The 24,161-nt window shown below is 43.2% G+C and overlaps 1 protein-coding gene across 1 annotated transcript; it reads left to right on the top strand.

Moving 5' to 3' along the window:
• Positions 1-4,971: 4,971 nt before the first annotated feature.
• On the top strand, positions 4,972-7,513 carry npffl (neuropeptide FF-amide peptide precursor like). Its single transcript, XM_038963642.1, has 3 exons — positions 4,972-5,106; positions 5,292-5,407; positions 7,393-7,513. The coding sequence occupies exons 1-3, from the start codon at positions 4,972-4,974 to the stop codon at positions 7,511-7,513; spliced, it is 372 nt and encodes a 123-aa protein (XP_038819570.1).
• Positions 7,514-24,161: the final 16,648 nt, after the last annotated feature.

The raw sequence follows: 24,161 nt of genomic DNA, 5'->3' as shown, positions 1-24,161 counted from the left end.
TAGACATGCTTTCAATGAGAATGACAGATCTATAACTCATGTGAATTTGTTCAGGTCACCCAAAAAGTTACATATTGCAGCTTTGATCCAACATATGTACCATTATATTCGTATTTGTGAATTCATTTACTTCTACCTGATGCCTTTCAAGAAGGTTTTCGATTACGTTTTCTTTTTCCTAATCGAAAACGATAGAAGGCTTGGGGAAGCGTGTTCAGATCCCCTTACTACACTCTTAGATGCTGTCTAGAATCTAAAATGGTTCTTTGGCTGTCCCCATAGGACAGAGCTCTCCAACCGTTCCTAGAGAGCTACCCTCCTGTAGGTTCATGCCAACCCTTATTGTAACTAACCTGATTCAGCTTATCAACCAGCTAATTATTAGAATCAGGTGAGCAAAAACCTACAGGACGGTAGCTCTCCAGGAACAGGGTTGGAGAGCCCTGATGTAAACCTACAGGATGGTAGTTCTCCAGGAACAAGGTTGGAGAGCCCTGATGTAAACCTACAGGATGGTAGTTCTCCAGGAACAAGGTTGGAGAGCCCTGATGTAAACCTGCAGGATGGTAGTTCTCCAGGAACAGGGTTGGAGAGCCCTGATGTAAACCTACAGGATGGTAGTTCTCCAGGAACAGGGTTGGAGAGCCCTGATGTAAACCTACAGGACGGTAGCTCTCCAGGAACAAGGTTGGAGAGCCCTGATGTAAACCTACAGGACGGTATCTCTCCAGGAACAGGGTTGGAGAGCCCTGATGTAAACCTACAGGATGGTAGTTCTCCAGGAACAGGGTTGGAGAGCCCTGATGTAAACCTACAGGACGGTAGCTCTCCAGGAACAGGGTTGGAGAGCCCTGATGTAAACCTACAGGACGGTAGCTCTCCAGGAACAGGGTTGGAGAACCCTGATGTAAACCTACAGGACGGTATCTCTCCAGGAACAGGGTTGGAGAGCCCTGATGTAAACCTACAGGATGGTAGTTCTCCAGGAACAAGGTTGGAGAGCCCTGATGTAAACCTACAGGATGGTAGTTCTCCAGGAACAAGGTTGGAGAGCCCTGATGTAAACCTGCAGGATGGTAGTTCTCCAGGAACAGGGTTGGAGAGCCCTGATGTAAACCTACAGGATGGTAGTTCTCCAGGAACAGGGTTGGAGAGCCCTGATGTAAACCTACAGGACGGTAGCTCTCCAGGAACAAGGTTGGAGAGCCCTGATGTAAACCTACAGGACGGTATCTCTCCAGGAACAGGGTTGGAGAGCCCTGATGTAAACCTACAGGATGGTAGTTCTCCAGGAACAGGGTTGGAGAGCCCTGATGTAAACCTACAGGACGGTAGCTCTCCAGGAACAGGGTTGGAGAGCCCTGATGTAAACCTACAGGACGGTATCTCTCCAGGAACAGGGTTGGAGAGCCCTGATGTAAACCTACAGGACGGTAGCTCTCCAGGAACAGGGTTGGAGAACCCTGATGTAAACCTACAGGACGGTAGTTCTCCAGGAACAGGGTTGGAGAGCCCTGATGTAAACCTACAGGATGGTAGTTCTCCAGGAACCGGGTTGGAGAGCCCTGCCATGTGAGAACCATTTGAATAACTCTTTTTGGTTCCAGGAAGAACCCTTTTGTTTTCCATTTAGGGCCCTTTCTACAGAGGGCTCAACATGGAACCCGAAAGACTTCCACCTGGAACCAAAAAGGGTTCTATCTGGAACCAAAAAGGGTTCTCCTTTTGGGACAGCCGAAAAACCCTTTATGAATTATTTTTTCAAAGTGTTTGACTTGGAGTTCTTGCCCTAACTACTGAACTGTTAGAATACTCAGGTATTCAAACCAGCTACCTTTCAGTTACTGACCTGATGCACTAACCGCTAGGCTACCTGCTGCCCTTAGACTTACCTGAGAGTTTAAGCTTATGTGTTGAGGAATTCACAATAACAATACATCGCCTAAATAAACATGAAGAAACTACCAAAATATAGGACAATCTAGATATCAAGTCAATACCTTACCCAGCTCAGAGTTCATGGTACAGAGATGCAAACTCAAATGTTTAGAGGTCTTCAATCATTTAAGGGCTTGTAAGTAAAGCATTTCACTGTAAGGTGCATGTGACAAATCACATTTTATTTGACGGCACACCTTTTAAGATGATATAATCACGAACTAGCTCTCTGAAATGTTCTTTGTCACCCAATCAAAGATCTGTGTGTGTGTGTGTGTGTGCATGTGCTCACCAGTACGTGTGTGCGTTTGCGTGCCTTTATGTGTGTGTGTGTGTGTGTGTGTGTGTATGTGTGTGTTGGTTTGTGTGTGTGTGTGTCATCCTGGTTGTCATGGTGAGTAATGGTGGAACAGTCAGAGGCACTGGGGGGTTATTCTGATAACAATAAGAGGATAGAGAGTACATTAGTCTTAATAAGACAGTCTTCTGGTGGTAGGTTGGTTACTCTGTAGGGACCACACAGGCTGCGTTAACACAGGCACTCCTATTCTGATAATGACACAAATATTCATTTTCACAAAGTCTGCTGCCTCAGTGTCTTTAGATATTTTTTGTTAGATGTTACTATGGAATACTGAAGTATAATTACAAGCATTCCATAAGTGTCAAAGGCTTTTATTGACAATTACATGAAGTTGAAGCAAAGAGTCAATATTTGCAGTGTTGACCCTTCTTTTTCAAGACCTCTGCAATCCGCCCTGGCATGCTGTCAATTAACTTCTGGGCGACATCCTAACTGATGGCAGCCCATTCTTGCATAATCAATGCTTGGAGTTTGTCAGAATTTGTGGGGTTTTGTCTGCCCACTCACCTAATGAGGATTGACCACAAGTTCTCAATGGGATTAAAGTCTGGGGAGTTTCCTGGCCATGGACCCAAAATATTGATGTTTTATTCCCCGAGCCACTTAGTTATCACTTTTGCCTTATGGCAAGGCGCTCCATCATGCTGGAAAAGGCATTGTTCGTCACCAAACTGTTCCTGGATGGTTGGGAGAAGTTGCTCTCGGAGGATGTGTTGGTACCATTCTAAATTCATGGCTGTGTTCTTAGGCAAAATTGTGAGTGAGCCCACTCCCTTGGCTGAGAAGGAACCCCACACATGAATGGTCTCAGGATGCTTTACTGTTGGCATGACACAGGACTGATGGCAGCGCTCACCATGTCTTCTCCGGACAAGTTTTTTTCCGGATGCCTCAAACAATCGGAAAGGGGATTCATCAGAGAAAATGACTTTACCCCAGTCCTCAGCAGTCCAATCCCTGTACCTTTTGCAGAATATCAGTCTGTCCCTGAGATTCCAAGCACCACCCTCCTTTTGAAGCTTCCAGTCTGTTATTCGAACTCAATCAGCATGACAGAGTGATCTCCAGCCTTGTCCTCGTCAACACTCACACCTGTGTTAACGAGAGAATCACTGACATGATGTCAGCTGGTCCTTTTGTGGCAGAAATGCAGTGGAAATGTTTTTGTGGGATTCAGTTCATTTGCATGGCAAAGAGGGACTTTGCAATTAATTGCAATTCATCTGATCACTCTTCATAACATTCTGGAGTATATGCAAATTGCCATCATACAAACTGAGGCAGCAGACTTTGTGAAAATTAATATTCTCAAAACTTTTGGCCACGACTGTACACGTGCCGTGTTTAACCAGTTAGCAAGTCGTAAATGTTCAGAGTTTCCTAGTTCAGACCAGCACGAGGACACGGCACGATTGTTACATCAAGTTTTCACTGTGTTGCCAAAGAAACACATGCTTCCCGAGTGGCGCAGCGGTCTAAGGCACTACATCTCTAGTGTCAGAGGTGTCACTACAGACCCTGGTTCGGATCCAAGCTGTATCACATCCGGCTGTGATTGGAATCACATAGGGCGGCACACAATTGGCCCAGCGTCATCTAGGTTTGGCCGGTGTAGGCCGTCATTGTAAATAAGAATTTGTTCTTAACTGACTTGCCTAGTTAAATAAATAAAAAATGCAAGACATGCCTAATTAGTAGTCGATATCTTTTTTGTCTATCTTTTACATGGTGAAACCTACAGACAACTCCTTGGTTCTGTATTTGCTGGGTACTCTACAGAGTATTGTCAATGGGGAAGAGGTCATTTGTTGTCATAGTTTCCCTCCATCTTTTCTCATGGTTCTATACCTACAACTGAAATGTTGCTGTAGAGATAAACTAACGATATAAGGTGCATACAAGTCCATCATACAAGTCCATCACCTTTCACCGTGATGCCTTTAGGCAACTGCATGTTCCTGAAGACAACTGGCTGATTGTGAAAGTAAGTTGTAAATGGATCGGAATCCATAAGAAAGGATTTATCTGTTTAATAACACTGTTTAGTCACGGGGGCCCTTCGAGGCCCTATAATGCACAGTTACTTTCTGTGTGTGTGTGTTGTCACTTCAGGGACCCTTAATGCACATCTGCCTCCCCTTATCCCACCAAATGGACGTGGGCTACCATCATATTAAGAGCCGTTCTTCCTCCTGTGGTGGCCTAATAACGCCACTGTCACTCTCCCTGGTCCCTACAGTGCTTACCAGTCCCCTGACCCACTGACCATTCATCTGCTCCATCTCCTGAGGCTCCTGAGGCTCAGGAAGCGGTGGGCGTGTGTCGACATATAAGGCCAGCTATATGCACCCATCATCCATGTCAGGGCAGCTGGGGCTCCAGGAGAACGAGACAGACCAAGAGCATCTCACCTAAAGACTTGCGCCAGCATCCGAAGATAAGAGCAGAAACGAACAGAGACACCAACAGGTGAGATTTTGTTCTATCCCTCGTCCATCCATAATAGGGTTTTGATTAAAAAAAAACTTGCTTACCAGGTAAAGCCTTCTAATATAGTCTTTCTTTATCTATTGGTTTCATTCCAACGACAGGTGTGAGCTCCATCCTCCGTCCGTCTTCCATCCATCCATCCATCCAACGTCCTCACCACCCACCCAGAGAACAGAAGCATGAACGTGGACACAACGCTGGTGGTCCTGGTAGGTCTGATCCTAGCCATGGCTGGGGTGGGTCAGTGTCTGCAGGAGGAGAGGGGTGTGGAGAACAACAATCTGCCGGGGGAATCAGGAGAGGTGCTGGCACTGGTAAGACTGACCGCTACAAAACAAGTCTGGGGTGTATTCAGCAGGGTGCAATGTTTTGGAACATTCAGATAGAAACATGATATGTAGAACAAACATATATATATATTTTAAACTTAGAATAAGGAATCACGTCGGCTCTATTTGTAGCATTTCTATCTGATTAACAACGTTTGGTTGTTTGACAGGAGGGTGAGCACGTGGAAGGGTTTAACGAGTTGGACGATCGTCTCCTAGCCGCTGTGATTCACTCTCTGCTCCAGAGAAACACCAGAAACCCCTCCGTTCTCCACCAGCCTCAGAGGTGAGGATCTGTGTTTGTGTGTCACCTATTTTCCCTCACCAACCTCAGATGTACCAGTTCACTGTGTAATATGTATATATACTGCATATAAACATAACGTCACCTCTCAGAGTCGAGTAGCCTTTCTGTCACCGCACCGAACAATCACAAAATTACACAATTGAGTCTTTCCATGAAAAGGAGTGTCTTTCGGCCCTTTGATATTTAAAGTAGAAAATGTGCACCAAAATGTAATTTGAAAAGCCTGTTATATTAAATGAAGTTCCATGAATATAGATTACATGAAGAATTAAATACATCTAATTCTGGAAAAAAAAAAAAATATTATATGAATAAAGGCATGCAGCATTTTAACGTGACTCTCCGTCAACCCTCTGTCACTTCTAGGAAGATTTCAACCCACTTCATTCCATCAATTCTCCCAAGTTTTACCACCATTGTAAAGCTCTAGTTATTTTGCTGCTTCATTTTTTGAAGATTATTATTTATTTAATGTGATTTAGTGATTCATTAACATCTGTCCCTCATTTTAATGTCCACCCTGTTACGTGAACTGAACTCTCATTTTAATGTGTCCACCCTGTTACGTGAACTGAACTCTCATTTTAATGTCAACCCTGTTACGTGACCTGAACTCTCATTTTAATGTGTCCACCCTGTTACGTGACCTGAACTCTCATTTTAATGTGTCCACCCTGTTACGTGACCTGAACTCTCATTTTAATGTCCACCCTGTTACGTGACCTGAACTCTCATTTTAATGTCCACCCTGTTACGTGACCTGAACTCTCATTTTAATGTCCACCCTGTTACGTGACCTGAACTCTCATTTTAATGTCAACCCTGTTACGTGACCTGAACTCTCATTTTAATGTCCACCCTGTTACGTGAACTGAACTCTCATTTTAATGTGGTGACACTATTCCTTTTTAAATATTGTTGTTTTCAATAGAAAACATTGAACATCTAATAGTGAAATCATAGTGTAAAAGCAGGTGAGATGGCTCTACGCTTTATTGGTCATTTTCTGGTGTTTTGTGGTAGAAATCTGAGCTGGTTGAGTATAACACATCAACCATGTTACCCATAGATAGACAGGCTAGAAATGTTTTAAACAATTATAGTTTTTTTTGTGTGTAGCTTGCATTGAATTGTCACTCCCTGTTGCGCACACACCAAGTTCCCGTTCCCCCTGTCACAAGGGGATTTATGGCTGATTTAAGATGAAATCATTAACTCTGTTACGGTCAGCTCTGGTACTTTATTTGGCACTTACCATTGTCATTTTTTTATTTAACATCTTGAAATGGGAAAACGTGTTTTTTTATGGTGAACATGTGCTCTTTATGACAGAATGTTTTAGATTTTTTTTTTTACACTTCTCAGAAATCAGTGGAGCGGCCCAGAATGTAGTGGATAATGTGCATTTAGAAAATATTTTCTTCTATTCAGTTCCTTTCAATAGACTTCATTGCTGATTCTCTATTCAGAGTTCTCCTACTTTATTCAAGCAATGAAAACTATGTTGATCACATAGTGAGCCAGCGTGATTAGTAAAGTATGAATAATAATCCATATTCAGTTCCACCAACTGCATTAGCAGTTCAGCTTCTCGGGGTCCATTATTTTGTATTTTATTTAACCTTTATTTAACTAGGCAAGTCAGTAAAGAACAAATTCTTACTTACAATGAGGGCCAGATACCCCGGCAAAACCCAGACGACGCTGGGCCAATTGTGCGCCGCCCTATGGGACTCCCAATCACAGCTGGTTGTGATACAGCCTGGAATTGAACCAGGGTCTGTAGTGACGCCTTTAGCACTGAGATGCAGTGCCTTAGACTGCTGCGCCACTCGGGAGCCCTCTATTCCCTATGAGGGACACTTCTTATGACCAGGGCCGTTTAGGGTAGTGCACTACATAGGGAATAGGGTGACATTAGGGTGCTACCTGATACTGTAACATTACTGCTATCTCCCCTGCAGGTTTGGTCGTGACAGCAGAGGAGACCTGCTGATGGGGGACAGGATACAGTCCAGAGACTGGGAGCAGGCTCCAGGACATATCTGGGGCATGGCTGTGCCGCAGAGATTTGGCAAGAAATAGGCATTGGTTGAGACTCAACATCTCACTCACACCTCTGCTGGAGATGAAGAATTTGGTTCAACACCCAGCAAATATAGGCTGAAAGTAAAATATGGACTCATACATTATCCAGTACATAAATGTTCTCTCTCCCCTAACCTGCTGAGTTCCATTCCATTAAGCTGTATAGAACTAGGAGATCTTGGAACCTAGTAAATATTCACCACTTCTCTCAGATTTTAGCAGTGCTGATTGGTGCATATTGGAAATCTGGGAGAAAGTTGAAAACAGAGTAGGTGCGCTTGATTCGTCACACCACACATTCGGGCGAGCTGAATCAAGCGCACCTAAAGTTAGAGCTGCTGTACATTGGCAGTGTACTTTTGATTGTTGCTCTGCCATTCTCTGTTTAACCAATAAAGGCTTCTGACTTGAACGTGTCTGTTATGAGTGTTATGGGTGATTGGAGAGGGTAAATATTGACTCAATATGAGCCAGAACAACCCCTTAGTGTATAGACCCCGGAGTTTCTCTGATCCACCTCTGTTGAGCAACAAGCTAGGTTTCCGTCCAACTGGCAACAGATTTTGATGTGAATAATATAAAATCTGCATTAAAACAACATGCGCATTTTCCCACCAGAAAAGTGTTTTCATCTAATTGACTTGTTGCGGATTAAAAGGCTGCGTGTGACGACATTGTGCACATAAAAATACATTTTGCAGGTTAAATTCCCATACACTGAATAAAAGATACAAGTTAAATGGGTTTCTGTTGCATTTTCAAGTCTACTGATGGTTTTGTCGGAAGAAAAACGGTGTTAAATAACAAATGTTCCCACTCTGATGTTGACACATGAGTTCTAGCCATCAGCTCACAGATACAGTGTAGGTATAACCTATATACTCTAGTTCTACTGTTACGTAGGAATATGGAATGTTCCCACTCTGATGTTGACACACGAGTTCTAGCCATCAGCTCACAGATACAGTGTAGGTATAACCTATATACTCTAGTTCTACTGTTACGTAGGAATATGGAATGTTCCCACTCTGATGTTGACACACGAGTTCTAGCCATCAGCTCACAGATACAGTGTAGGTATAACCTATATACTCTAGTTCTACTGTTACGTAGGAATATGGAATGTTCCCACTCTGATGTTGACAGGTCCAGCTAACAGCTCACAGATACAGTGTAGGTATAACCTACATGATGACATTATTATGGACAAAAGAGCGAGAATATTTTTATTTGTCAAACGGCAGCCAAGCATCGGTCATCTTGTCACCAGAATAAAACCCTCGATATTTATTGTAAAGGAGCGTCAATCTCATCACCTTGTACTTTCACCACCCTGTGAAGTTCATCATAACATATTTAATCTGTAGCCTAATAAACTGCATGCTTTCCTGAGTGGTAGTGGGAGGACAGTGGGGTAAAGTACTTAAGTAAAAATACTTTAAAGTACTACTTAAGAAGTATCTGTACTTTACTATTTATATTTTTGACAACTTTCACTTTACTACATTCCTAAATAAAAATAGATACTTTTTACTCCATACATTTTCCACGACACCCAAAAGTACTCGTTACATTTTGAATGCTTAGCAGGACAGGAAAATGGTCTAATTCACGAGTTTATCAAGAGAACATCCTGGTCATCCCTACTGCCTCTGATCTGGCGGACTCACTAAACAGAGAACATCCCTGGTCATCCCTACTGCCTCTGATCTGACGGACTCACTAAACACAAATGCTTTGTTTGTAAATGATGACAGAGTGTTGGAGTGTGCCTCTGGCTATTTGTAAATAAATAAAAAACAAGAAAATCATGCCATCTGGGTTGCTTAATAGAAGGAATTTGAAAAGATTTATATTTTAGTGATTACTTACTATATTTCTGTTATCCTTTTTATCAATCTGGACAACTCAGTAGTTAGTAGTTACTGTATTTTTGACTGTCCCTGTATTTTTGACTGTCCCACAGGTTACAGAGGTCATCATGCTGTCACTGTCCCACAGGTTACAGAGGTAATCATGCTGTCACTGTCCCACAGGCTACAGAGAGGTAACCATGCTGTCACTGTTCCACAGGCTACAGAGAGGTAATCATGCTGTCACTGTCCCACAGGCTACAGAGAGGTAACCATGCTGTCACTGTTTCACAGGCTACAGAGAGGTAATCATGCTGTCACTGTCCCACAGGCTACAGAGAGGTAATCATGCTGTCACTGTCCCACAGGCTACAGAGGTCATCATGCTGTCACTGTCCCACAGGCTACAGAGAGGTAATCATGCTGTCACTGTCCCACAGGCTACAGAGAGGTAATCATGCTGTCACTGTCCCACAGGCTACAGAGAGGTAATCATGCTGTCACTGTCCCACAGGCTACAGAGAGGTAATCATGCTGTCACTGTCCCACAGGCTACAGAGAGGTAATCATGCTGTCACTGTCCCACAGGCTGCAGAGAGGTAATCATGCTGTCACTGTCCCACAGGCTACAGAGGTAATCATGCTGTCACTGTCCCACAGGCTACAGAGAGGTAATCATGCTGTCACTGTCCCACAGGCTACAGAGGTAATCATGCTGTCACTGTCCCACAGGCTACAGAGGTAATCATGCTGTCACTGTCCCACAGGCTACAGAGAGGTCATCATGCTGTCACTGTCCCACAGGCTACAGAGGTAATCATGCTGTCACTGTCCCACAGGCTACAAAGGTAATCATGCTGTCACTGTCCCACAGGCTACAGAGAGGTAATCATGCTGTCACTGTCCCACAGGTTACAGAGAGGTATTCATGCTGTCACTGTCCCACAGGCTACAGAGAGGTCATCATGCTGTCACTGTCCCACAGGCTACAGAGAGGTCATCATGCTGTCACTGTCCCACAGGTTACAGAGAGGTATTCATGCTGTCACTGTCCCACAGGCTACAGAGGTAATCATGCTGTCACTGTCCCACAGGCTACAGAGGTCATCATGCTGTCACTGTCCCACAGGCTACAGAGGTCATCATGCTGTCACTGTCCCACAGGCTACAGAGGTAATCATGCTGTCACTGTCCCACAGGCTACAGGACTGTTAAACAGCCATCACTAACATAGAGAGGCTGCTGCCTACATACAGACTTGAAGTCATTGGCCACTTTAATAAATGGATCACTAGTCACTTTAATAACGCCATTTTAATAATGTTTACATATCTTGCATTACTCATCTCATATGTAAAGTCAGCAAAAAAATAAACCTCCTTTCACCGTCAACTGCGTTTATTGCAGGAAATCACAGGAAATCACAGGAAATCACACACAGAACGAGCAGTATGGCTGGTGACATTGTCATGCTGGAGGGTCATGTCAGAATGAGCCTGCAGGAAGGGTACCACATGAGGGAGGAGGATGACTTCCCTGTAACGCACAGCGTTGAGATTGCCTGCAATGACAACAAGCTCAGTCCGATGATGCTGTGACACACCGCCCCAGATCATGAAGGACCCTCCACCTCCAAATCGATCCCGCTCCAGAGTACAGGCCTCAGTGTAACGCTCATTCCTTCGACGATAAACGCGAATCTGACCATCACCCCTGGTGAGACAAAACCGCGACTCGTCAGAGAAGAGCACTTTTTGGTCCTGGGCATCTTTCTTTTGGTGTTTTTCAGAGTCAGTAGAAAGGCCTCTTTAGTGTCCTAAGTTTTCATAACTGTGACCTTAATTGCCTACCGTCTGTAAGCTGTTAGTGTCTTAACGACCGTTCCTCAGGTGCCTGTTCATTAATTGTTTATGGTTCATTGAACAAGCATGGGAAACCGTGTTTAAACCCTTTACAATGATGATCTGTGAAGTTATTTGGATTTTTATGGATTATCTTTGAAAGACAAGGTCTTGAAAATGGGACGTTTCTTTTTTTGCTGAGTTTATATACTGCATTCTATACTATCTATTCCATACCATCTATTGCATCTTAGCCTATGCCGCTCTGACATTGCTCATCCATATATTCATATTTCTTTATCCTTATTCCATCCATTTACTTAGATTTGTGTGAATTAGGTATTTGCTGTGGAATTGTTAGATATTACTTGTTAGATATGGCTGCACTGTCGGAACTAGAAGCACAAGCATTTCACTACACTCGCAATAACATCTGCTAACCACGTGTATGTGACCAATACATTTTGATTTGATTTGATTTGAAAGCAACCAGTAACCAAAAAATTGAAACACTCTTAGTTAACTTTCTGGATACCACATCCACTCACAGCAAAGAAGGCATCATTCTAGCAGTAAAAAACATCAACAATATATTCAGGCAAACGACAAAATAAGCACAACTGAAATTGATTAAAAAAACGAACTAAAAAAGACCACAGATGACAACTGGTTTGATATAAATTGTAAAATTATCAGGAACAAATGTACACTCATGACGCTTGGCATTCAGGCCAAATAGTTCAATCTTGGTTTCATCAGACCAGAGATTCTTGTTTCTCATGGTTTGAGAGTCCTTTAGGTGCCTTTTGGCAAACTCCAAGTGGGTTGTCAAACTCCAAGCGGGCTGCACTGTAACATAACAAAATGTGGAAAAAGGGGTCTGAATAGTTTCCGAATGCACTGTACATTTTTTTTCAGTTTCCTCCAGTGACTATCTGATCGGAATGTATCCCTTGCGTTTTTCGCTCAGCCTAGAGGACTGATCCTGGTCGATTACCACGTGAGGATATTTACCGTTCTTCTGTTTCTCGCCGATCTTATGGCATCGTTCCAGATCCTTCGGTGACATACCCACGTCAAGTTCCTCTGATATTGGTTTGACCATGTAGCTGGAAAGGTCTCCTTTTTCCTCGTCTTCCGGTAAGGACAATATTTTCATGTTGTTTCGTTTCATTCATTGTTTTCTTGCAGGTCCAATTATTCTTCTAAAGATTGGCAACTTTGTTTCCGGAAGGCTAATTTTGCTGTCTTTTTTGTTCATGCGCACCTTTTGTATGTAAATGTCTGGCATGTCGAGCTAATCTATTTGTGTAGCTTTTTCCTGCAGTCAAATGACCAAAGCGCCCTCTAGTGGCCTCATGGGTGGAATATTATTAATATTTTTCATAATTTCATAATAAATATACATTATTTCTCAGAAAATGAATAGTTTCTATGTCAAACGGTTTTGTTATATTTCAGTCTTCTGTGATGTATATAAAGTGTAATATTAGGATACAAACTCAAAATGTAATACATTTCAACTCTATGTCTGACATGGTACACGTGTCTTATTTTTTTAAGCCCATAACCATGTGTGTGAGGTGTATACTTGTGTTTCAAAGTAGATTTGTTTAAAACTACCAAGAACCACTCTGTATGACCCTGATTCAGCCCACCACAGTAAAATATTGACAACAGATTGTAGAAGTTTGTTTCTTTGGTGTGCATTGAGAGTATTTTAGCTATGTTTTAATGGATATCCTTTAGCTTGTCATTTACTCTCCCATCTCCTTGTCTTTTCCTCTGGGGGAAGCCATAGCTTGTTGGATTCGTGTCGCCGCACCACTTCTTCCAGTTGATTGGTTAACTGTTGTACACAACGGACTGCTCACTCTCTCCCAGTTGATTGGTTGATTGTTGTACACAACGGACTGCTCACTCTCTCCTAGTTGATTGGTTGATTGTTGTACACAACGGACTGCTCACTCTCTCCCAGTTGATTGGTTAACTGTTGTACACAACAAACTGCTCAGTCTCTCCCAGTTGATTGGGGATATATAGACGTATCCATTTTAGAGGCTTCATTTGAACTTTGACATATAACCACAGTTTTGTCGGTACATTTACATTTACATTTAAGTCATTTAGCAGACGCTCTTATCCAGAGCGACTTACAAGTTGGTGCATTCACCTTATGATATCCAGTGGAACAACCACTTTACAATAGGTACAAAACAGAGCTACTCACACCCCATGCATCCTATCGCTACGCGGACCCCATGCATCCTATCGCTACGCGGACCCCATGCATCCTATCGCTACGCGGACCCCATGCATCCTATCGCTACGCGGACCCCATGCATCCTATCGCTACGCGGACCCCTTGCATCCTATCGCTACGCGGACCCCATGCATCCTATCGCTACGCGGACCCCATGCATCCTATCGCTACGCGGACCCCATGCATCCTATCGCTACGCGGACCCCATGCATCCTATCGCTACGCGCCTCGACAGAGAGTTTTTATACGTGAACGTTTTTCACATAAGAAAATGCAAATTCAACAAGTGATGTGAAAACATGTCCTTTTCCTCACATGTGAAAAGGTGGTGTTAACATGTGAACTCTATATTTAATACCTGTGAACATATGGTTTCACATGTGAACAGCTGACCTAACATGTCTATTTTGTTTTCACATGTGAACATTTCACCTCAACATGTGAAAACAGTTATTTCACATTTGAAAATGCAATTTCACATGTTGTTTTTTGTAAGGGAAGAAATTAAATGGTATGGGGATTTTAAAGTAACGCTGTTCATCTCAAATAGTGTGAAATCTTTAATCGTTGACAACATTTGACATGATCACTTAGTACTGACTTTTCAATATGACCCCACTGGATTTGAACTCTCGACCTCTGGATTTGAGGTACACTGATCTTTCAGCTGCGCCACAAAGTCTGAAACCGTGAGTCTCCTAGGTGAACAACCTTGAGCACGGCACATTGCCCATTTAAGTCGATAAGACAGTCTGCTAAATGACTAAAATGTAAAATAAATATATATATATATTATCTTTGCACTGCTATTTTATTTATTAGTTAATCTGACTATTCTCTCATCATTTATTTAATGTACTTATTTCAGCAATTTTCTTTATAGTTGTCTAATGTTTGTGGGAAATATTATTCTGTTTTAATATTACTCTTGAATCACAATGATAAATATAATAGTTTTTCTTGAATGCATTATAAAAATCTGAGATTTACTTTGAAGTGCTGAATGTAGGAATAGGCATACAGGTGAAATCAGTCATAGACTTTGTTGAGTAGCAGTGTGATCTGAATGCCATGAACTTAGAGGTTGTGAGTTCTAATCCCAGGTGAGGACTTGTAGAATAATAATTACTGTAAAAATAAACATACACTATGTAGTCGTACTATGTAGTTGACAGCACTGCAGCTATTTTGTTATGTTCCGTGGACATCCTAATGCCTCATTTTTGGTTTGCAGGGCATCGTGTAAAAATGTGAAATTCACATGTGAAAGGTGATGTGAAATCATGTGGTTTTTCCATAAGGGTTTGACATCAGTGGGTACGGGACGGTTTGCTTGCAAGTGACATGTGTTATGGAAAAAAATTGGTGGGAGCAGGGTGGGAGTTTTGGGGCCCCAGGGAGTGCTGAGCTCCCCCAAATGAGAAGATAACAACAAAAGTTAAACTTTGAGGGGGGTCTCTAAATAATGCTAATTTAACCATTCTCTTATTTCTTTAAAATGTAGTGGTAAATATGTTTTACAGTGGTAAATATGAAAAGAAAACTTTCCAAATTAAACAAACACCTCTCTGTCATTGTTTAAACCATTTATTTCTATGTAGTGCTGTCCACTCAGTTGAATTTGGGACAAACCATTCCACCATATTTGGGACAAACCACATTAATCCACATTAATAAATAATGTGGAAATTGAGTAAGTTGAGGAGACTAAACTGCTAGGAGTAACCTTGGATTGGTCCAAACATACTGATGCAACGGTACAGTAGCTAAGATTAGGATTAGTCTGTCTGTAATAAAGGGCTGATTTCTTGATATTGCTGTCAACAAAAGAAGCCCTACAAGACCAGTCATATGGTCAAGTGCCACAAAGAGGGATATAGGCAAATTACAGCTGGCCCAGAACAGAGCAGTATGGCTGGTCCTTAAATGTACACGGAGAGCTAACATCAATGACATGCATATCAATCTCTCCTGGTGTCACGCTCGTCGAAATGACAGGACCAAGGTGCAGCGTGGTGAGCATTCGTTTTCCTTTATTTTGCAATGTCGCCAACAAAACAATAAACAACAAAAACAACCGTGAAGCTCCGTAAGGCTATACATGCATTAACGAAGACAACTACCCACAACTACCAAAGGGAAAAAAGGCTGCCTAAGTATGATTCCCAATCAGAGACAACAATAGACAGCTGTCCCCGATTGAGAACCACACCCGGCCAAAACATAGAAACAAACAACATAGAATGCCCACCCCAAATCACACCCTGACCTAACCAAATAGAGAAATAAAACGTTGTAGCAAGGATTGGACCAATACGTAGCGTGGTAAATGTCCATAATAGATTTTTAATAAATCAAAATGAACACAGAACAAAAATAACAAAACACGAACAAACAACCGAAACAGTCCCGTATGGTGCAAACACTGAAACAGGAAACAACCACCCACAAACACAGGTGGGAACAGGCTACCTAAATATGATTCTCAATCAGACAATGAATGACAGCTGCCTCTGATTGAGAACCATATCAGGCCAGACATAGAAATACAACACAAGGACAACATAGAACACCAGACATAGAATGCCCACCCAAACTCACGCCCTGACCAACCAAAACAGAGACATAAAAAGGATCTCTAAGGTCAGGACGTGAAAGGTATGATAAAACTTCCCCTCTACCAGACAGGTTGTATAAACAGGGATTTTGAAATTAATTGGCCACACTTGGAGTTATTCTGCTGGTCTTATTATTACAATTCCCATCAGGGAGCACAGGTTGCATATTTAAACAGTCTTTGTCATTTTATGTTATTTTCCCCTTCATTTAATCCAACATCACTCAGTGTAGTAGATAAATACTTTCAGCTTTGTCTTGTAATGCAGTTAAATTGCATTAGCATGAGGTGAAATGTAATTATAAAACTCATAAAACAATACAAAACAACGAGACAAGAGGTAATTAGCTGCATAAATTTAAAACCGGTAGCTACATTATATATTCAGTCCCTGAAAGGAACTAATATGCAATATCACGCTGTGTAACACCCTCTTTCTCATTATGTCCACCGCATGTATATTTGTCATGAATGTTTTTGAATGTCATAAATATTTAGTTAAGGCTGGTTTACTATACACTTACAGAAGCTTAAATCAGTTTAAAGTACCCACTGATCCTGTATGAAGACTGATCCTTAGAAAACCTGAGTCAGACATTGTCCTGCAGACCCATACAACTGTGTTCTTCTTTCTGTGGTGAAGGATGAGAGAGAAAAGGTGAAGGATGAGAGAGAAAAGGTGAAGGATGAGAGAGAAAAAGGCTGCTAACGAAATACAATGGGTTACCGAGGTAGAGAAAGTGAGAGAGAGAGAGAGAGAGAGAGACCGAGAGAGAGAGAGACAGAGAGAGAGAGAGAGAGAAAGAGTGAAAGAGAGAGACAGAGAGAGAGCAAGAGAGGAGAGACAGAGACACAGAGATACAGAGCGAGAGGGAGACAGAGAGAGAGCGAGAGAGAGACAGAGAGAGAGCGAGAGAGAGACAGAGAGAGAGCGAGAGAGACAGAGAGAGAGTGAGAGAGAGACAGAGAGAGAGAGAGAGAGAGAGAGAGAGAGAGAGAGAGAGAGAGAGACAGAGAGAGAGACAGAGAGAGAGACAGAGAGAGAGACAGAGAGAGAGAGAGAGAGAGAGAGACAGAGAGAGACACAGAGAGAGAGAGAGAGAGAGAGAGAGAGAGAGAGAGAGAGAGAGAGAGAGAGAGAGAGAGAGAGAGAGAGAAATAATCTCTCTCAGTAAGACAAAAATAATGGTGGTCCAAAAAATATCCAGTTGCAAGAACCACAAATTCAAATTCCATCTAGACGCCGTTTCCCCAGAGCACACAAACACTATACCTACCACGACCTAAACATCCACACCACAGGTAACATCCACAAAGCTGTGAACGATCTGAGAGACAAGGCAAGAAGGGCCTTGTAAGCCATTAAAAGGAACATCAAATTTGACATACCAATTAGGATCTGTCTAAAAATACTTGAATCAGTTATAGAACCCATTGCCCTTTATGGTTGTAAGGTCTGGGTTCCGCTCACCAACCAAAAATTCACAACATGGGACAAACACCAAGTTGAGACTCTGAATTGCAGAATTCTTCAAAATATCCTCAGTGTACAATGTAAAACACCAAATAATGCATGCAGAGCAGAATTAGGCCGATACCCACTAATGATCAAAATCTAGAAAAGAGTCATTCAATTCTACAACCACCGAAAAGTAAGCGATACCCAAACCTTCCATAACAAAGCCACCACCTGTACACAGAGAGATGAACCTGGAGAAGAGTATCCTAAGCAATCTGATCCTGGGGCTCTGTTCACAAACACATACAGAGCCCCAGAACAGCAACACAATTAGACCCAACCAAATTATGAAATAATTACTTTGGAAAGAATTAACAAAAAAACAGAGCAAACTAGAATGCTATTTGGCCCTAAACAGAGAGTACACAGTGGCAGAATACCTGACCACTGTGACTGACCCCACATTAAGGAAAGGCCGCTGTATAAACTGAGCTGCACTTCCTAACCTCCTGCCAAATGTATGACCATATTAGAGACACATATTCCCTCAGATAATACAGACTCACAAAGAATTTGGAAACAAATCCATTTTTGATAATTTCCAATATATATTGGGTGAAATACCACAGTGCGCCATCACAGCAGCAAGATGTGACCTGTTGCAACAAGAAAAGGGCAACCAGTGAAGAACAAACACCATTGTAAATACAACCCATATTTATTTATTTTCCTATTTGCACATCATTACAATACCGTATACAGGCATAATATGACATTTAAAATGGATCTATATCGTTGAAACTTTTGTGAGTGTAATGTTTACTGTTAATTTGAAATATTATCTATTTCACTTGCTTTGGCAATGTAAACATATGTTTCCCATGCCAATAAAGCTCTTTGAATTTAATTGAATTGAGAAAGAAGAGAGAGAGAGAAACCTTTGTGAGTGCAATGTTCACTGTTCATTTCTAATTGTTTTTATGTTGTTTTGTGTCTCCTCACTTTTGTTCATTGTTAATTTCACTTGCTTTGGCAATGTAAACACATTTCCTAAGCCAATAAAGCCCCTTCGAATTGAATTAAGAGAGAGAGACAGACAGACAGACAGAGACAGAGACAGAGAGAGAGAGAGAGAGAGAGAGAGAGAGAGAGAGAGAGAGAGAGAGAGAGAGAGAGAGAGAGAGAGAGAGAGAGAGAGAGAGAGAGAGAGAGAGAGAGAGAGAGAGAGAGAGAGAGAGAGAGAGAGAGAGAGAGAGAGAGAGAGAGAGAGAGAGAGAGAGAGAGAGAGAGAGAGAGAGAGAGAGAGAGAGAGAGAGAGCTGTGGTTACATAATAAAATACAAACACCTCTGGACGTAGTTTTTAATGCAGCATAGCATGTTTTTGTTATCAGCAACCGCTCTCTACTCTCTGTTGTTGTGTTAGCCCCCGGCGCGCAGCCCAAATGGCTTCCTATTCCCTAAGGGCCCTCTTCAAAAGTAGAGTACTATATAGGGAATAGGGTACCATTTGGGACTCAGACCCACTCTGAGCAGCTGTCACTGCTTTGAAGACAAAGTCTTATTCCTCAGGAGGAATCCTGACCTGTTGTCACAGTGATAGCTCTTCATTCATTAGTTCTTTAAACCACCGCAAGGTACGACAAGAACAACAGTGTTCAAAACCGACATAAAAGTTAACTTGTTATGCTTTATTCCTGAACCAACATGCCCCAGTACCTCTGGAGAAACCTACACATTCACGCAGACATTCTACCAAAGATACATTTCATAGACAGAGGGGGTCATATTAGTGTGTGGGCCAAACTGTTTGGGTGATACAGACACCTCCTCCTCCATGCTTCACGGTGGGAAACACACATGTGGAGATCATCCGTTCACCTAGTATGCGTCTCACAAAGACAAGGCGTTTGCAACCAAAAATCTAAAATTTGAACTCATCAGACCAAGGGACAGATTTCCACCGGTCTAATGTCCATTGCTCGGCCCAAGCAAGTCTCTTCTTCTTATTGGTGTCCTTTAGTCGTGGTTTCTTTGCAGTAATTCGTTACCACGAAGGCCTGATTCTGGACTCTACACCCACACTGGACTCTAAACCCACACTGGACTCTACACCCACACTGGTCTCTACACCCATACTGGACTCTACACCCACACTGGACTCTACACCCACACTGGACTCTACACCCACACTGGACTCTAAACCCACACTGGACTCTACAACCCACACTGGACTCTACCCACACACTGGACTCTAAACCCACACTGGACTCTACCCCCACACTGGACTCTACCCCCACAATGGACTCTACACCCACACTGGACTCTACCCCCACAATGGACTCTACCCCCACAATGGACTCTAAACCCACACTGGACTCTACCCCCACAATGGACTCTAAACCCACAATGGACTCTAAACCCACAATGGACTCTAAACCCACAATGGACTCTACACCCACACTGGACTCTACACCCACACTGGACTCTACCCCCACAATGGACTCTAAACCCACAATGGACTCTAAACCCACAATGGACTCTAAACCCACAATGGACTCTAAACCCACACTGGACTCTAAACCCACACTGGACTCTACCCCCACACTGGACTCTACCCCCACACTGGACTCTACACCCACACTGGACTCTACCCGCACACTCACACATAATTACACTGACCAACACACACACACACAACATGAACACACATGCATACTGATGTCACACCCACACTTTACCCCTACCTACAGTATACTGCTGTTACTGTCTATTCATCTATCCTTTACCCCTACCTACAGTATACTGCTGTTACTGTCTATTATCTATCCTTTACCCCTACCTACAGTATACTGCTGTTACTGTCTATTATCTATCCTTTACCCCTACCTACAGTATACTGCTGTTACTGTCTATTATCTATCCTTTACCCCTACCTACAGTATACTGCTGTTACTGTCTATTATCTATCCTTTACCCCTACCTACAGTATACTGCTGTTACTGTCTATTATCTATCCTTTACCCCTACCTACAGTATACTGCTGTTACTGTCTATTATCTATCCTTTACCCCTACCTACAGTATACTGCTGTTACTGTCTATTATCTATCCTTTACCCCTACCTACAGTATACTGCTGTTACTGTCTATTATCTATCCTTTACCCCTACCTACAGTATACTGCTGTTACTGTCTATTATCTATCCTGTTGCCTAGTCACTTTACCCCTACCTACAGTATACTGTTGTTACTGTCTATTATCTATCCTTTACCCCTACCTACAGTATACTGCTGTTACTGTCTATTATCTATAATTTACCCCTACCTACAGTATACTGCTGTTACTGTCTATTATCTATCCTTTACCCCTACCTACAGTATACTGCTGTTACTGTCTATTATCTATCCTTCACCCCTACCTACAGTATACTGCTGTTACTGTCTATTATCTATCCTTTACCCTTACCTACAGTATACTGCTGTTACTGTCTATTATCTATCCTTTACCCCTACCTACAGTATACTGCTGTTACTGTCTATTATCTATCCTTTACCCCTACCTACAGTATACTGCTGTTACTGTCTATTATCTATCCTTTACCCCTACCTACAGTATACTGCTGTTACTGTCTATTATCTATCCTTCACCCCTACCTACAGTATACTGCTGTTACTGTCTATTATCTATCCTTCACCCCTACCTACAGTATACTGCTGTTACTGTCTATTATCTAGCCTTTACCCCTACCTACAGTATACTGATGTTACTGTCTATTATCTATCCTTTACCCCTACCTACAGTATACTGCTATTACTGTCTATTATCTATCCTTTACCCCTACCTACAGTATACTGCTGTTACTGTCTATTATCTATCCTTTATCCCTACCTACAGTATACTGGTGTTACTGTCTATTATCTATCCTTTACCCCTACCTACAGTATACTGTTGTTACTGTCTATTATCTATCCTTTACCCCTACCTACAGTATACTGCTGTTACTGTCTATTATCTATCCTTTACCCCTACCTACAGTATACTGCTGTTACTGTCTATTATCTATCCTTTACCCCTACCTACAGTATACTGCTGTTACTGTCTATTATCTATCCTTTACCCCTACCTACAGTATACTGCTGTTACTGTCTATTATCTATCCTTTACCCCTACCTACAGTATACTGCTGTTACTGTCTATTATCTATCCTTTACCCCTACCTACAGTATACTGCTGCTACTGTCTATTATCTATCCTTTACCCCTACCTACAGTATACTGCTGCTACTGTCTATTATCTATCCTTTACCCCTACCTACAGTATACTGCTGTTACTGTCTATTATCTATCCTGTTGTCTAGTCACTTTACCCCTACCTACAGTATACTGCTGTTACTGTTTATTATCTATCCTGTTGTCTAGTCACTTTATCCCCACCTATATGTACACATCCACCTCAATGACCTGGTACGCCTGCACATGGACTCGTTGCCTGTACTGCCTGCGTAGAGCCATGTTATATTTTTACTCCTTATTGTTATTTAATCCTCGTGTCAGTATTTCTATTTTTTATTTCTTATTTTTATCTTTAACTCTGCATTGTTGGAGAAGGAACCCGTAAGTAACCATTTCTCTGTTAGTCTACACCTGTTATTTACGAAGCATGTGACACGTAACATTTGATTAGATTTTTGATGTTACTACGAGAAACATGTCACTGCGTTATCAGGTATCAGACCTCATGGCTTTAGGGAATGTCTGGCTGATGACAGATCAATAATACTATGTCGTGCTGTGAGGGATGGAGGCTATGCTTCAGGACACGCCTGATCAGAGTGGAGGCTATGCTTCAGGACACGCCTGATCAGAGTGGAGGCTATGCTTCAGGACACGCCTGATCAGAGTCGAGGCTATGCTTCAGGACACGCCTGATCAGAGTCGAGGCTATGCTTCAGGACACGCCTGATCAGAGTGGAGGCTATGCTTCAGGACACGCCTGATCAGAGTGGAGGCTATGCTTCAGGACACGCCTGATCAGAGTGGAGGCTATGCTTCAGGACACGCCTGATCAGAGTCGAGGCTATGCTTCAGGACACGCCTGATCAGAGTGGAGGCTATGCTTCAGGACACGCCTGATCAGAGTGGAGGCTATGCTTCAGGACGTGACTGATCAGAGTGGAGGCTATGCTTCAGGACACGCCTGATCAGAGTGGAGGCTATGCTTCAGGACACGCCTGATCAGAGTGGAGGCTATGCTTCAGGACACGCCTGATCAGAGTCGAGGCTATGCTTCAGGACACGCCTGATCAGAGTGGAGGCTATGCTTCAGGACACGCCTGATCAGAGTGGAGGCTATGCTTCAGGACACGCCTGATCAGAGTGGAGGCTATGCATCAGAGTGGAGGCTATGCTTCAGGACACGCCTGATCAGAGTCGAGGCTATGCTTCAGGACGTGACTGATCAGAGTGGAGGCTATGCTGCAGGACGTGACTGATCAGAGTGGAGGCTATGCTGCAGGACGTGACTGATCAGAGTGGAGGCTATGCTTCAGGACACGCCTGATCAGAGTGGAGGCTATGCTTCAGGACACGCCTGATCAGAGTGGAGGCTTTACTTCAGGACACGCCTTATCAGAGTGGAGGCTATGCTTCAGGACACGCCTGATCAGAGTGGAGGCTATGCTTCAGGACACGCCTGATCAGAGTGGAGGCTATGCTTCAGGACACGCCTGATCAGAGTCGAGGCTATGCTTCAGGACACGCCTGATCAGAATGGAGGCTATGCTTCAGGACACGCCTGATCAGAGTCGAGGCTATGCTTCAGGACACGCCTGATCAGAGTGGAGGCTATGCTTCAGGACACGCCTGATCAGAGTGGAGGCTATGCTTCAGGACACGCCTGATCAGAGTGGAGGCTATGCTTCAGGACGTGACTGATCAGAGTGGAGGCTATGCTTCAGGACATGCCTGATCAGAGTGGAGGCTATGCTTCAGGACACGCCTGATCAGAGTCGAGGCTATGCTTCAGGACGTGACTGATCAGAGTGGAGGCTATGCTGCAGGACGTGACTGATCAGAGTGGAGGCTATGCTGCAGGACGTGACTGATCAGAGTGGAGGCTATGCTTCAGGACACGCCTGATCAGAGTGGAGGCTATGCTTCAGGACACGCCTGATCAGAGTGGAGGCTATGCTTCAGGACACGCCTGATCAGAGTGGAGGCTATGCTTCAGGACACGCCTGATCAGAGTGGAGGCTATGCTTCAGGACACGCCTGATCAGAGTCGAGGCTATGCTTCAGGACACGCCTGATCAGAGTGGAGGCTATGCTTCAGGACACGCCTGATCAGAGTCGAGGCTATGCTTCAGGACACGCCTGATCAGAGTGGAGGCTATGCTTCAGGACGTGACTGATCAGAGTGGAGGCTATGCTTCAGGACACGCCTGATCAGAGTGGAGGCTATGCTTCAGGACGTGACTGATCAGAGTGGAGGCTATGCTTCAGGACACGCCTGATCAGAGTCGAGGCTATGCTTCAGGACACGCCTGATCAGAGTGGAGGCTATGCTTCAGGACACGCCTGATCAGAGTGGAGGCTATGCTGCAGGACGTGACTG

The sequence above is a fragment of the Salvelinus namaycush genome, chromosome 2, assembly GCF_016432855.1.
Source record: "Salvelinus namaycush isolate Seneca chromosome 2, SaNama_1.0, whole genome shotgun sequence".
NCBI classification, from domain to species: Eukaryota; Metazoa; Chordata; class Actinopteri; order Salmoniformes; family Salmonidae; genus Salvelinus; species Salvelinus namaycush.
The sequence above is the reverse complement of the archived record's forward strand: the minus strand, read 5'-3'. Positions and strand labels throughout refer to the sequence as shown.